General features: G+C 40.4%; 1 protein-coding gene across 1 annotated transcript in view; it reads left to right on the top strand.

The window, feature by feature from the left end:
- Positions 1-14242, top strand: part of Sema2a (Semaphorin 2a) — a 148589-nt gene that overhangs the window by 107362 nt on the left and 26985 nt on the right. Inside the window, exons 2-3 of the mRNA XM_018539359.1 lie at positions 5570-5657; positions 11625-11676. Coding sequence (XP_018394861.1) covers positions 5570-5657; positions 11625-11676 — 140 coding nt within the window. The remainder of the gene's footprint in view (positions 1-5569; positions 5658-11624; positions 11677-14242) is intronic.

The following is a 14242-nucleotide window of genomic DNA, read 5'->3' as shown; positions in this document are numbered from 1 at the left end:
CAACGGTGCTCCGCCCTATACTTTTCCTCTCTCTGATTCTGCGGTTGCAAACGATCCCTCGAATTCCTCCTCGACCAGTCGTTCATTCACGTTTGTCGGTTTATTAGGCAAACGGGTCGGAAAGCAGCGGGTTATTATCAAGACCATTTCTGCAAAATCCTCACCCCTGCATCTTCGGTACGGCGCGGCGCGGCGGGGCACCCCGTTCGTATTCTGAGAACTGTTTCTCCGGCTGACTACCCTCGCCTCCCATTTAATCCGCAGCCTATCCCCAAGCTACCCTGCTAGTCGAATCTATAATCGAGGTGAAATGTGAATTCACACGCACCTGGCAACCTTCGATCAGAACTCGTGCCACCAGGGGTGAAATGAAAACGTAATCGTAGCCATAGTAACGCTTGGTTCCTGCACGTGTTCCGAAAAACAAGGTACAGGAGTACTCGATACTCTTAGATTTCAGTCGGCGATATCGTAGCACAGAGAGAACATTAATAGCACGTTAACTCAGAGGGAGACTTCAACGACTGTAACGTTCCTAAATTGCTCTCTCTGCTCCACTTAAGGCCCCACGAACTATAAAATCCACCACTGTTCTTGGCGAATTCGATTAACGACACGAGCGACAGGTATCGGAGCGCATGCTATATGATCGATACTCCGGGAAACCTGGAAAGTTTGCACAATGCCCGGCGGCACTCGCACTAGGACTTTCGGTTTCGAGAAGAGTGTATTGTCGTGTCGAGGTCCAGCGAATCCGCAAGCGGAGTAGACGAGTTCCAAACATGTCAATTCTGTCAAGAGCCGCGACCGAGGTGGTCGAGTATGTGCGCATACACACGCCTAGTTTGACCCCACCTCCTTTGAACCAACTCCTGACAGACACGAAGGATAGAAGACGCGTTTCACACCGGATAAAAGGTTCTCGAAGCGCGTCAGCAGGTTCTATCCCACGCGATGATCGTGCCTTGACCGAAGAGCGATTGCGAATCTAGACTCTAGAGACATTCGATCCCCTTCTTTTTTTCCCCTCTCCCTGTATCGTGTTACCTTGTCCTGAATTTTTTTGCCATCTGTATCTTCGATCTGAAACAGGTTTTATTTAGCTCGCTGGCGCAATCAAAAAGTAAGTACTCTATGCACGTGCACAGTAAAAATGTCCTTTTAAAGAATTTAAAAAATGACTCGTATAACTCATAGAGGTTCATATGAATCGGAAAAGCGTTGCAATACATCTTACAGTATTATCGGGTAATTTGTTAATTTTAAACAAAAGTTCTTGACATAATACGTTTCTTTGCATATTATGTAAAATGAAATCTATTTGATCGCTTGCACCATGCATCGCGCAGAATGTATCTCATTTTTCAAAGTCAGCGCTATGGATACTGCACGCAGCGAGATGGATCGTAGGAAGCTAAAAAGGGCGCTTTTGCAATTGAAATTACCGCGATGGAGAATATTTTCGCTACGGACGCGGCACCTTGCCCCGGGCTCAAGGGATTAAAATAATAATAACGTTGGAAATTGGACACGACCGCGGCGGCAGTACCCTCATAATCTTTGGCGGCCATATGCCAGTGTCAGCTGGAACGAAGCCAGACGAATGTAAAAAATGATCGCGCGCCTAATCTGCCATTGTGCGGGTTGAGTTGGGCCTCACTTTATTCAATTGCAACTCTGGCTCTCTTTATGGTTTCACATTTCCTTTCGTGCACGTGATAGGGAGAGATCGTATTGGTTCTGCACGTGCTGTTGGATTCGCTTGGATGCCGATAAGCACTGCATAAATCTGCCATAAAGATCATCTGCGAACACGAGGAATGATTGCACGGCTTCGTATCGATCTCGACGGCAAAATCACGCGCGGCAAGTTAAATTTACAGTGTATATATTCATTTTTCCAAAATAACCATCGGTTTTGTAATATTCCCGACGGGATATCGTCGAAAATATAATATCACATCAAGACTTTGTATCTCAGCGACCTTGTAATCTAGTCGCTTTAATTTTTCTCACGAGAACGCAAAAATACATCGTATGTATACGTAATTATGCTCGTGCTCACAGTTGAGCTTATTAAACATGAATAACATTAACTTTATATCGATTCACGAGAATGTGAAGCGATCTCAAAAACTATATCACGGTAAAAATGAAATTCCCAAAAATCCCTGATTACTCACATAGTATTATCTAACTTTCATCATCGTCCTCATTTATTTTCCAGCAAAAACTCTATTTAGCGCTCAGTAACTCATAATCTCTATTATCGCGATTTACATTCAATCATCGATGCGGTTTGCTTTTTTCGTTAAATTTTACATAACTCTCATTCAGTAGTGCATATTGTCAAATGCATTACTTGCAAAGTTTGTGGAAGAGTGATTTATTTATACATTCAGATTGGCGAAAAGATGTCAAAGATAAAATATATTTGAATATATGAAACACTTTTATGAGCGCTTAATCTTTGCGTTATTTAGCAATGTTCGATTCTTACATCAAAATATATGTATACCGGAATTTTGCAATTATTTTGAATACAGAAAGAAGAGTCGATTAAATTTTTCATATAGAATTTAATTTTCCGTTTATACAAACACTGGAAGAAAAATAAAGTATATTGATGAGATATGATAAAATTACACTGTAGGATGTATCAAATGAGAGTTTTCCAGAAAGTCGGATTATTTATTGCTTGGACCGAAGCCGGATGTTTTGCAAATAGCGATTAAAGGCTTTCGAGGGAAATGCATTTAGATGCAAAAACGTGTACACAAGTCTAGGGAATTGGAGCATGACGTGAACATATATAGAGAGGATTTAAAGAGCGAATCGTTCTCTCGTTACATATTGAGGTTCATAAAGTTGGTAGGGTTTAAATCAACAGTGTCAACGATAGCTTGATTCAAAACGACGTATTCTAAATTTATCTCAGATATGAACGTAGTAGAAACTAAAACAACGTTTATCCTCAAAGTAATTTGTAGCTTCTCGCTTTAGCCTGATAAACAGCTCATTAGCTAACTGCTCTTATTATCATAAAACAATCACACATGCATACGTCTTTTACACACCTGCACGCGCGCACGCACACACACACACACACACACGCATATTCATTACGCTAACTATAAAAAGTAACCCGGATAAATCATTAGGCTCTTGAATTAACAGAATAATTTATATGACTGTATATTTGCGATGACAACGGTTTCCACGACCGCGTCCATTTTTGAAAGCCTCTTTTTTTATCAAATATAATAGCCTCGATAGCAAGATTTGTTACGATTCTAGGTCGCTGATATACCCTCTTGTAGTGTGCTTAATTAAGAAATACTGTAAAGGTATTAGGCCGTTGCCGGAACTACCGAATTCGAATGGATGGTTTCCGCGACTAGGGTCGTTAGGGCGTTATCACGCACCGTTAACAACCTCGATTAGCGATTGTATCGTCCCTCGAAGTTTCAGCGCACGTTCTTATGGGAATGCGTTGCAAGTAATTTACGATAAGTAGGCAGTGTGTTTGCGCACGTGGACGTCTTTTAATGGCGGTAAATTACACGATTGTAAATATTTGTCGGAGAACTCAGCGGTGGCGGTAACGCCGCCATACGTTTCTCCAGCGCATCAATATTGAACGATTAATTATTTATATTATGCACGTATTATATATAATTAATTAAGCAAATATTGGCACGAGATGCAATCGAAAATAATGCAACAATTATCGAATAATTATGCGAGATGGTGAAACTGTAAAGCCGCAGAAAATTCTAATTGCAACCGTTTAGCGAAACGTTGTGAAAATGATCGTACAAATAACGCGTTGACTAGGGGCTGACTGTATATATCTTACAAGAATAGTCTAGCTGAATGAACGTACAAAGTGGGGACACGAGACACATTATTACTACAATTTAGAATGTTATTTCTCTTTACACTCTGTACGCTTAATAAATAACGTTATACTAAAGGTGCTATGCATAAATAGAACCTATGTCGCGCGACGACGTTTATCCCATTAACAATCGTGCGAGTCGCGGCGCGGCCAATTTTATCCCAGTGGGCTAGAAATAGAAGCGACCGTCAGGATGCAACAGTTATATTAACTCGGATACAACGAGCAGCAGGTGCGGATGTCGTTCCCGTACGCAGTGGACGTTACAACTTCATTACGACGATAAGATCGAAATAACTCTCGTGTGGAATATATCTATGTATCCGAGAGAAACGAGCGCGAATGCATTCAGAATGAAATCGACGAAAAATGGGAAGCATAAGTATGCCGTGCTCGCGAGTGAATATAAATTTGGAAATCCCCGAGGTGGGGGACACAGTCTAGTCGTGCGGTCTATCTGGGCCGATCTAACGACCTATGGGTGGCACATCGTTTTTGAATAAGTCCGACATTAGAAGGACCGTAACGTAACGTCGGTCGTTCCGCGGAGATAAAGCAAGATCGCGAGTTTCTGCATCGCCCGCGTCGCGGGAGTTCACTCGTGAAGGAAAGAGAACGCACGAAGGGTTGGTTAGCGCATGGAGATGTAGAAGAAAGAGAAGAGAGGTCAGGAAAAGACAGAGGAGAGCGAGGAGAGGGGGGAGAACAAGGGATAGATACGCAGGAAGAGTAGCTCTGTTCCAGAGTAAGAACCCCTTTCATTTCACGTCGGCCCCTCCTGATACCGTATAAAATATAGTATTGTTCGCGCTCTGTTAGCCCGGAGTGGAACGAGTATATTTAGAAAGGGGCTGCTTTCTTTCATATGTTAAGCAGATCAGTGTCGATGAGATAAAGAGGAGAGGAAGAAGAGGAGTTGGCAAGAGCCGTCGACTGTTCTTTCTCGTTGACGTGATAACGGCTGGCCCGTGAATTTCACGCGCTTTTATAGATCAACGTGCAAATGACAACCAAATTGACGTGATATTTTTAAATAATTCATAGAAATCATCAGGAATGAATGAAATGTATTCTTCTTTTTTTTTTTTTACTAAAATCGCAAAGAGACGAATCGCTTCTTAAATTTTCACAAGGCTTCGCAAAACCCGAAAGTTAAATACTTTCTTTGGCCCAGAATTGGTCCCAAGGCGCAAGAAAGTTACATCAACGAAGACAGTCGTAAAAGTTCTTTCTGTAAGCGCTTGATTCGCCGCTAATATTAACATGCGGCTCCTTGCGCGAGTTGATCTTCGATGTTTCCGCGGTGCGGATTTCAACGAATCCGCCGCGCTGGCCGATGGAACGAAAATGTCGAGCGCACGTTACGTGCCGTGTAATTCCGACGAGTTTACGGTAGAGATAAGTCAGAGTTGACTTTAGCCGGATTACCGGCGAGGTCGGCAGGCGGTAGGGCGGCGCCTTACTCTATCCGGCCGTTATTATAAAAGTCGTAATGAAAATCTAACGATCCACCGAGCGCGCGCGGCGCGGCGCAGCGCGGCCGCCGCGTAGTCGCGAGCGCGACGACGACGACGATAGCGGATTCGCCGCGTTTCCGCAGCACGGAAAATGAATTTCGCCGTTCTACGACGTCGCACGTTTAATCCCCTTATTTACTTTTGCTTTCAGAACACGTGCGGGAATTCAGCTGCGGCATGCTGTACTACAGGACGCTCTACCTGGACAGTAAGAGGGATGCCCTATACGTCGGAGCTATGTAAGTAGAACTTTTTCCCAGCTCTCCCGTAATAAAATGTCACGCCATGAAAATCCCTGGGAAAAGTTGCGACGTTCCCTCGTCAAAGCCCGAGGACAGAGGTATTACGTCAGCGCGCCGCGAGCCCGTGTTACATACATATGTACGTGCCACGTTGCGGATTTTTACGATTGCTGTGATTAAAATTCTACAACGTGTGCGAAGCGCGGGGATCGTGCCGTTTGATTGAATTTTCCGATGTCATCGAGTAATCGGATAATCTGAACTTTGAGGGATTACCCGTTACACATGATATCAGCTTTCGGGATAATAATTATCGTTGCGTACATGATAGAATGATGCGCGGCGCCCCGCTTATTTACAGAGAATAGAGAGAAAGAGAGAGAGAGAGAGAATTTTTAAAACATTTTCATTTTACGATATTTAGCTGTTTTAATTCACGACTGTGTGCACATTTCTGTTTACTACGTTTGTTATTATTGTTTATGAAAACCACGGACTTATTTACTTGTCTGCCTTGCTTTATAGAAGATGATCAGAATCCTCTCGCTCTAAATGTTTCACTTTGCAGAAAGGTAATTTACTCGGAGCCTTTGAGCTGCGAAAGAAACGGCAAGAAAAGTAAACATATAATACAAATCGAAACTGACGATCTCGGCAATTATGGTTGCCGAGGAAATGAAAAACGCCGTGTCAACAGAGATCAGAATTAATGAATTTGCTATTTTATCGTTGGAACGTAACAATTTTAGATTGCATTCGAAATTGTGAATTTACGCGTATCACAGACAATGACTTAATGTCTGCGAAATAACTTGCGTTATCAACTCTTTACAAATTGTATTTTCGTTCATCATGCTTTCTTCGATGCGCGAATCTATTAATATTTCCTCATTTTTATCCCGATTTAAATCTCTCACGCGTCTTAGCTGTAATTAAAAGTTTCATAAAAAGTTTCCTTGCCGTTTCCTAGCAGTAATAATCCGTTAAATCAAGCGTCTCTTCACTGTTCGTACGAATATTGGGTTACTATTTTCTCAATGTGACTCTCGGCGGAGGCGAAAGCTAAAGGGTCGATCCTATACCCAAGCCGGGTAGAAATTGCGGGGAGGAAACGTCGCATCATTATCTCAGCGGAGTATTATTTCTTGATTCGGTCCCAGCCGCTTCTGTCGACGCCCACCCTCGGCGACCATCCCTGTTCTCCCCATTCTCCTTCCTCCTTTGTGTTTCCTCCCTCCCCTTAATTTAGTAAATGCCAGTAAAATGTTACGAAGCCTCGGTAACGGAGATGCAACGGGGGTAATCTGCCAATGCCTCGCATATATGAAGAAATCTCGAGACAGACAGGATGCTTGTTTAATCCCTTTGTGAGGCGGAACACAGATCGTCTTATGAAGTTCTCTTACAATTCGAATATACGAATATATTTTCGTCACGAATGAGACAAGACGCGCTCAATTGACTTCACCGCTGCGGAATCATTACAACGTAGTTAGCAGTACGCAGACAGCAAAGTGATTACAATTTAATCTCTCTTCGAGAGAACAAACATGTGTATATATACTATATATGTATGTATATATGAGGAGCAGACTTTTAAAATACGTCTTATCTATTTATAATTTTTAGAAAATAAGAAAGAAAGCAACAAAGAAGTCACGCGTCTTACAAAATATAACAATTTGCTAATCAGTAAGATGTAAAATGTTAAACAAAATTGCTAAACTATTTCTAATAATCTTAAACAAGTGCATTTATAATTTGTCTCTAGTTACAGGACATAATGCACTTTAAATGTCTAAACTTTTTCAGCATATCAATTGATGGTGAAAACAATACTTTTAGAACATCGTAGAGTAGTTTAATATAAGTCTTTGAACACTTATGTTATCTTTAATTTAAAAAATGAAATTTTTGGCAAAATGCATTTTGAAAATCTACTCCTCATATATATATGTATGATATAAAATAAGTGTCTACACATATATATATATTATATAAAAAAATATCGCACGGAATACTAGAAATCCAGGTTGGATTCTCGGCCGAGATAATATTTTTCGCAATAAGAATTATTTACAGATATTAATATGTCTTTCGACGTTATTAAGATCGATGTAAAAAATGTTAAATTGTTAGTCAATTTAACTCTTGATATTATTGCGATAATTTAGTAGAGCTTGCGTTTCAAGTCTGAAAATATTCGGCTCGCAATTAAAAATCCACATACGTAGTATATATAATAAATTCACACGCGATTATAGAAGCAAGAACCCGCTTGACCGTTAAGGCTTGTTTTTCACTGCTTTTAATTCTCACTATAAGTCCTATAAGATTTAATATTAAAAAATATATATTGTACACATAGAACATTTACTACAAAATTAATATTGACATTTGAAATAGAAAGTTTTTTGTTAAAAATTAATAAAAATAACAATTAATAACAATTAATTAGAACACAAAGAGAAATCAAATTAAAGAAGATATAAATCATATTTCTGTACGATAGAAAAATAAAGCATGACAATCGTATAAAAGCTTCCGCTTTTGAAATAACTTTGCCTCACTTTCTTGCTCTCTCTTTACGGATGGGATGAGCTCGCCATATGGAGCGACAAAAGAAAAAGTGCAGTTACGATAAATTGCATTTCCCAAGGAAAGCGGCTATTTCGACTTCAACGTTTCCTGTTTCCTGGCTTCGTTTCGCGTGCTTGCGTCGTCTTGTATATGTATACATACGTATCTACAAAACTACAATATCGAAGAGAATTCCGATAAGAGTCTGAAAGGAAATCGTTTTGGTATTCCTTGTTTAACGATAGGAGAAGGTAGGTTTAAGCTTTATGATCTCTTGGATATAATTTTAAATGACTAAGGCATTTGACCTTTTATGTATCGATCCACTCGCGTATCAACCTCACGTTTTTGATCAGGATACTTTTCTCATGTCCCTATCGCTGTATCTGTTCTTCGCGATACCGTTTTTTTCTCCGTTATCGCACGCGACGATCGATACACGCGCGAGCATCGTTCCTCGTTAATTAGAAAGGTGATAGCCATTAATTGTAGTTTGAGAATCGGCACCCGCGTTGCGGTTCGCTCCGCAATTAAGGCACGCTAATTGAACGCTTCCAATTATCAAGCCAGTGGGGCCGCTGGCGAGAGCAGAACAAAAAAAAAATGTTAGTTCGCTTATATCTGTGTGTCCGCGGCTTCTGTCTGCCACACGTCTAGCGAAACGAGATAAAAATTCGTCGATCATATTTTCGTCTCGTGCAGTCGCATCTGTCGTTTTTCTCGTCATACTTCAGACTTCTATTGTGACCACGATAATTCGGCGCCAAAAGCAACTGCGACCGGAAATTAACACGTCACATCTAATCTCGCGATCGATTTTCCTCCTAATTGTTCCCAATAACCGTTACCGGAAACATAACGGGGGAGATTTCACCTTCGTAATGTCCACTGAAACAACCCAGGGAAAAGCTCGAGATAGCGTGAGAAAAGTGAGTTACAATCGCGAATGTTAGCGAGGTGAAAACGGTCACGAGGTTACGGGCATTGTACAGCCAACAATGGCAATTCAACTTTTCTCTCTCTTTCTCTCTCCCTCCCCCCGAACATTTTCAACGATGTCAACACTTTAAATGTCGTATATCGATTTAGCGGATTATTCGTTAGATTACAGCTGATAAAATTATTGTATAGAAGAGAATTAGGTTAAACCTAATTCTTGCTAAATCGCATATTTCAACAATAACGTGTTTCATCTATTTTGTATGTATATATTGCTCTATTATTTACCTCGCACGTTTATTTTCCATCACTATTATTCTATAAAAAGTGACGTATTAAAACGTCGGAGCTGCATTGCGGTTTATTGAAACGCGGAAGCGTAACATTATTCCGACGTGTATACATTCGTTGATTTATACTGGGAATTATTAAAATCGTTCTATTATGTTAAATCCGTCTCTTCTCGCGGATATATATATCTCTTTCCCGAAGGCGTTGGGGTAAATAGCGCTGTTGCAAACGCCACTTCTCTGGCCCTTGTCATGTATTCCCCCAGAGTGTAGCGAGGGAGTAGATCTCGACGCGTTGGATAATGCATCCCGGGTCAGAGCTGTCCGTCACGCACAACCACAAATTCAGACAACGATGCTTTTCGGATTTCGCCCAGCATTCGTCAGGGTCCTTCTCGGCCACGATGAAAATGTCCGTATTACACAAGTGAAATCCTACGCTAGACATGAAAGCGGTGTGCGGCTGTAATCTTAACCTGCGACCTATTTCAGACGGAAACATGGACAATTCGTATATATATGGTCACACGGCATCGTTTGGAGTGTCGTAAATGTTAGATCCGCAGCCTTTAATTAAGTCTTTGTTCCTATTTGCATAATTAGCAATGAAATTTGTTGAAATTTCTTCCGCACTCTACAAGGCGTCTTTAATAGTTTAAGAAATTGCCGTACGACCTCAGCAAACTGCTCGAGATTTTAATTAAACTTTCCCTCGAAAGCCCTTAAGGCGATGTAAAATGTTAAATTGAACCGAATTCTTTCCCCGATTCTCAAGTAACACTTTCTTTATTTTTAGAAAATGTTCCACTTCTTGTGGAAGCGTGTCAATGAGATCTTAATGAAATTTTTCCTCTGCGATTTTCAACGGTGAAGTAATTTCTCGGTTTGATTACGCACGTTTTACCAATTGAATTTCAAAGGAACTGAGCGATGACTTTGCAGCAATCCACCCTTTACATCGAGTTTTCCCCACAAATTACTTTCCTACGAATTTTTTCTTTCGGTAGCATGAGCGACGTGCCAGCACGTAGACGATACTCTCGCCTCTCCCCCTCCTTTCTCTTCGCGTTTCCTTTCCACCTGCTGGAACCCTCTAAAAGTTCACCGAGACGAAAGTTCGACGCGGGTAGATTCCAAAGTACGGATTTGTTTTTCCACATTGGTATTTACTTTTTCACGGTGCGATGCACAGAATGAATGAAAAAGGAGAGCCGCTGAGGGATAGGTCTTCCTTTCCTTCCTTCTTCTCTTTCTCTTCTTTTTTTCACGTTCCGCGAGCGCATTCCGTCCGACTGCGTATTTCTATTGAAAGCCGATGATGAATGGCTATTGGGATAAAGTTATGCGGCGCGCCGGCGTTAATGTTGCGAAACACACACATTTGAAAACTGGATAAATTCGATTTACGATCGGTGGCGCCTAGCGGCGCATATACCTTTCACGTACGATCGAACGCAGAACCTCAGATTGCCGCCGCCGATGGTCGCAAAGAGATTTATATGAAAATCGTTACAGTTTCTCGCATTGATAGCGACTGGCTGTTATATTGATCAAAGTACGTATGAAATATCTCACATTTCTCTACATTGAAATGTGAAATTAATGTCTTGACAACCGATGCGAAATTATTAATACGAATGGCAGTCACATCGACTTTCAGTATGAAAATCTTCAACGACCCGTTGCGTAATCTGCGTTTATTTCGTCTCGTCGACTACGATTCTTATTATGTTTTATCCGTCAGTCTCGAACGACGATCTCTTTCTAAGGAATAAAATCCTAATAAAAACAAACGGTACGAGAACGACGACGTGACTTCGGTCACCGTCGAGCAAAGAAAAGACAATGTAGAACTCGGTCAGAAAAGAGGCAACTCTCGTCCTACCTATTTTACCCTCCGGTCTCTCCTTTTCCATCCTCATAGAAATTCCGTGCCGTTTGCTGGCGTTCGCCATGTCGGAGAGCCGTAAGCAAAGTGCCGCGGTGCTACACAACCATACATAACCGTGGCGAGATAAGGTAGGGTCGAGTCACGGAGAGTAATGCATCTCGTAGACGTAGGGAATGAAAATTTACCCCTAGACCCTTCCGTCTATCGCGACCACGCTTAATTCGACCGTTACGCTAACACGAAACTTTCCTCTTCTGCTTTCAGGGACAAAATCTTCAGGCTAAATCTGAGTAACATCAGTCATTCCAATTGCGAGGTGAGTTGTCCAGACTTTTATACATTCTGATTTTTACCGGCTTAACGTGCGTCATCTAATGTGTTATTACGTCGAGTTTACTGTGTTCGTGTATTTGAAATAACGAATTAAACCTATAATTAAAGTCGCATTTAGCTTTAAATGTGAAAACGTAATCACCAGCTGTGTTTTAGTATGATGAAGCTTTTAGAAACAACTTTGTAAAACTTTAACAAGGTTTATAACTTTTAATTACATAATACATGCAATAAAATGTTTAATTTTGATACATATATTTAAAGGTGAACATTCTAACTGTATATTTAAAATGTGTCGACAGTAGTCTTCATAGTTATATTCAGAATTGATAAAGAAATCTAAACGGATAGAAACCAGTTTTAATGCTACTCTACATATAAACTGTAGACCCTGAACTCATTTGCTCAAATACCGTATAAAGAATTCATTTGCCAGTTAGAAAGAACTTAGCCTGCCGTGCTACGCCCTTTTTCCCCCGCGGCTATCCGCGTATCGATTAGCATCAAATGTCGCATAATGTTTGGCCCCCGTTTTAGGGAGGAGGGGGTGATAAAACCAGACCCCGGTCGTAACTGGAAAGTGCATGGGCTCCGCTCGTCCCCATAAAACTGTCAATCACGCATAGTCGAGCGAAACGACACCGACATCATCGGGACAGCTGACGCGTATCTGCCGGTTAAGCGACCCATTGTAGGCAAACGAATCGTACGATGATTTTTCCACGGTCTGCCTCGTCGATGGAACTCTCGGTTTAAAAGCTCATATATTCTACTCGCAAAGTGCATTCGCGTATCATACGGATGATGCTTGAGACATAAACAATCGAGTACATTTTAATCTTCCCCTGACAATGTTGACGTTTAAAAGCACAATCGATATTTTAATTATGAATTCCGGTCGATAAATTTAAATCTGAAAAATAAGTAGTACAATATAATCTAATTTTTATAATAATAAATATTCACTGTTGGAGCTTTCACAACTACATAAGAATTTTTTTTGAATTTTTATACAGTCCCCGGAACAATCTACACAAAATTCGAAGACTATAATAGCGTTTTCCATTGGCAGAACTAGTGCGCACTCAGTACACATTGATGCCATTATACACGTTATTCTGAATGTAAAAGTGACATTTTAATTGATAAAATACCTAATGTATATTTTATCAAATAGCACAATAAAATGTATTGAAGATTTCACGATTAAATTCACATTTCTATATTTTTATTAAACATACATCTTTACGTCGATTTGTGTCTAACGTCTTCAAGATGCACTGAGTTTATCAATGAAAGAAGACTATCAGATTGCGGACAAAAGATATAAATTTTACATTGTCAACGGATGGTTAATTTTAATTTAAATAGTTTTTAATGGATTTAATGGATTTAATTTTAATTTAAATGGATTTAAATAGTTAATTTGAAGGATCATTAATTATAAAATTTTTAGAATATTTTATTTTCTGTGCCATGCCTGTGTTTTTAGGCTGACAATCTTCATTTTGACATTTTCATCGATACCTTTGAAACGTAGCTTTTTATATACACATATTTTTTTACGTACACGAAAGCTGGCAGGTGAATTTTAGCAAATGCGCTTGATCGTTAAAGATTGAATCAAATTCGCTGTGTCGAGATCTCACCTCGGATATCCCTGTGCCGGGAACGGTGCTCAGCTGTCAGACCCTCGGCCGGAAAGAGAAAATTGCTTTTTAACTCTTCCCGTTTGCGGCAAGATGCGACGAGTCGCATCCACCTGGCGGTGACTATCTACGATTCTACTCATTCGGCTGATTCTGACCGGGACCAAATCCGATCGTCGACGTTGTTCGTCGATTCTCTTCGGAGAGACAACGAACGCCCCCGGCTCGATTGGAAAATCACCGTGCTCCTCCACCTGCTTCAACCCTCGCTCTCGACCTACAGTTTCCGGCAAGAAGTTCGTATCTTCGGGTACTTCGTGGAACGTTGGAGTTTCCACGCGTTATCACGATTTTACAGTGTCGATTTCTACCGTTAGAGAAAATAAACGGTTACTTCGGACTTTCCTTGTGAAGGAGGTGAAGGATACTTGAATGATATAACAAAACACTTAGAGCGACTAATGTATACACCCAACGGAACATTTTATTCGAGAAAAACTTGTAATAATTCTACGTAGCGAGCATTTTTCTTGAAAAAGATATTAACATCAAAAAGATAATTACGCTTAAATAAAAAGACACATTTATTTTTACGTAAAAAGATAATTACTCGGACATAAAAAGACATATTATTCTTTTTTTATTAAGAGGTTTATAATATTATTGTTTTATTCCGCTTATTTAATATACATAGAAACTTCAATACAGAAAGAAAAAGTCATTTTTTGAACACAGACGAAAACGATGAAATAATGGTCTGATATTGCGAGAGAAACAACAATTCGAAAATGCAATTATATTTGTATCGTTGAATCCACCACCTGTCGGAAGAATGAAAAACCACCCTTCGAACAGGAGAGATAGGGGAGTGGGCATCCGTCCTCGTTGGTCTTCATGCCA

This window comes from Cyphomyrmex costatus, unplaced genomic scaffold (genome assembly GCF_001594065.2).
Source record: "Cyphomyrmex costatus isolate MS0001 unplaced genomic scaffold, Ccosl1.0 scaffold211, whole genome shotgun sequence".
Classification (NCBI taxonomy): domain Eukaryota; kingdom Metazoa; phylum Arthropoda; class Insecta; order Hymenoptera; family Formicidae; genus Cyphomyrmex; species Cyphomyrmex costatus.
This window is presented reverse-complemented; position numbering and strand designations above follow the sequence as displayed.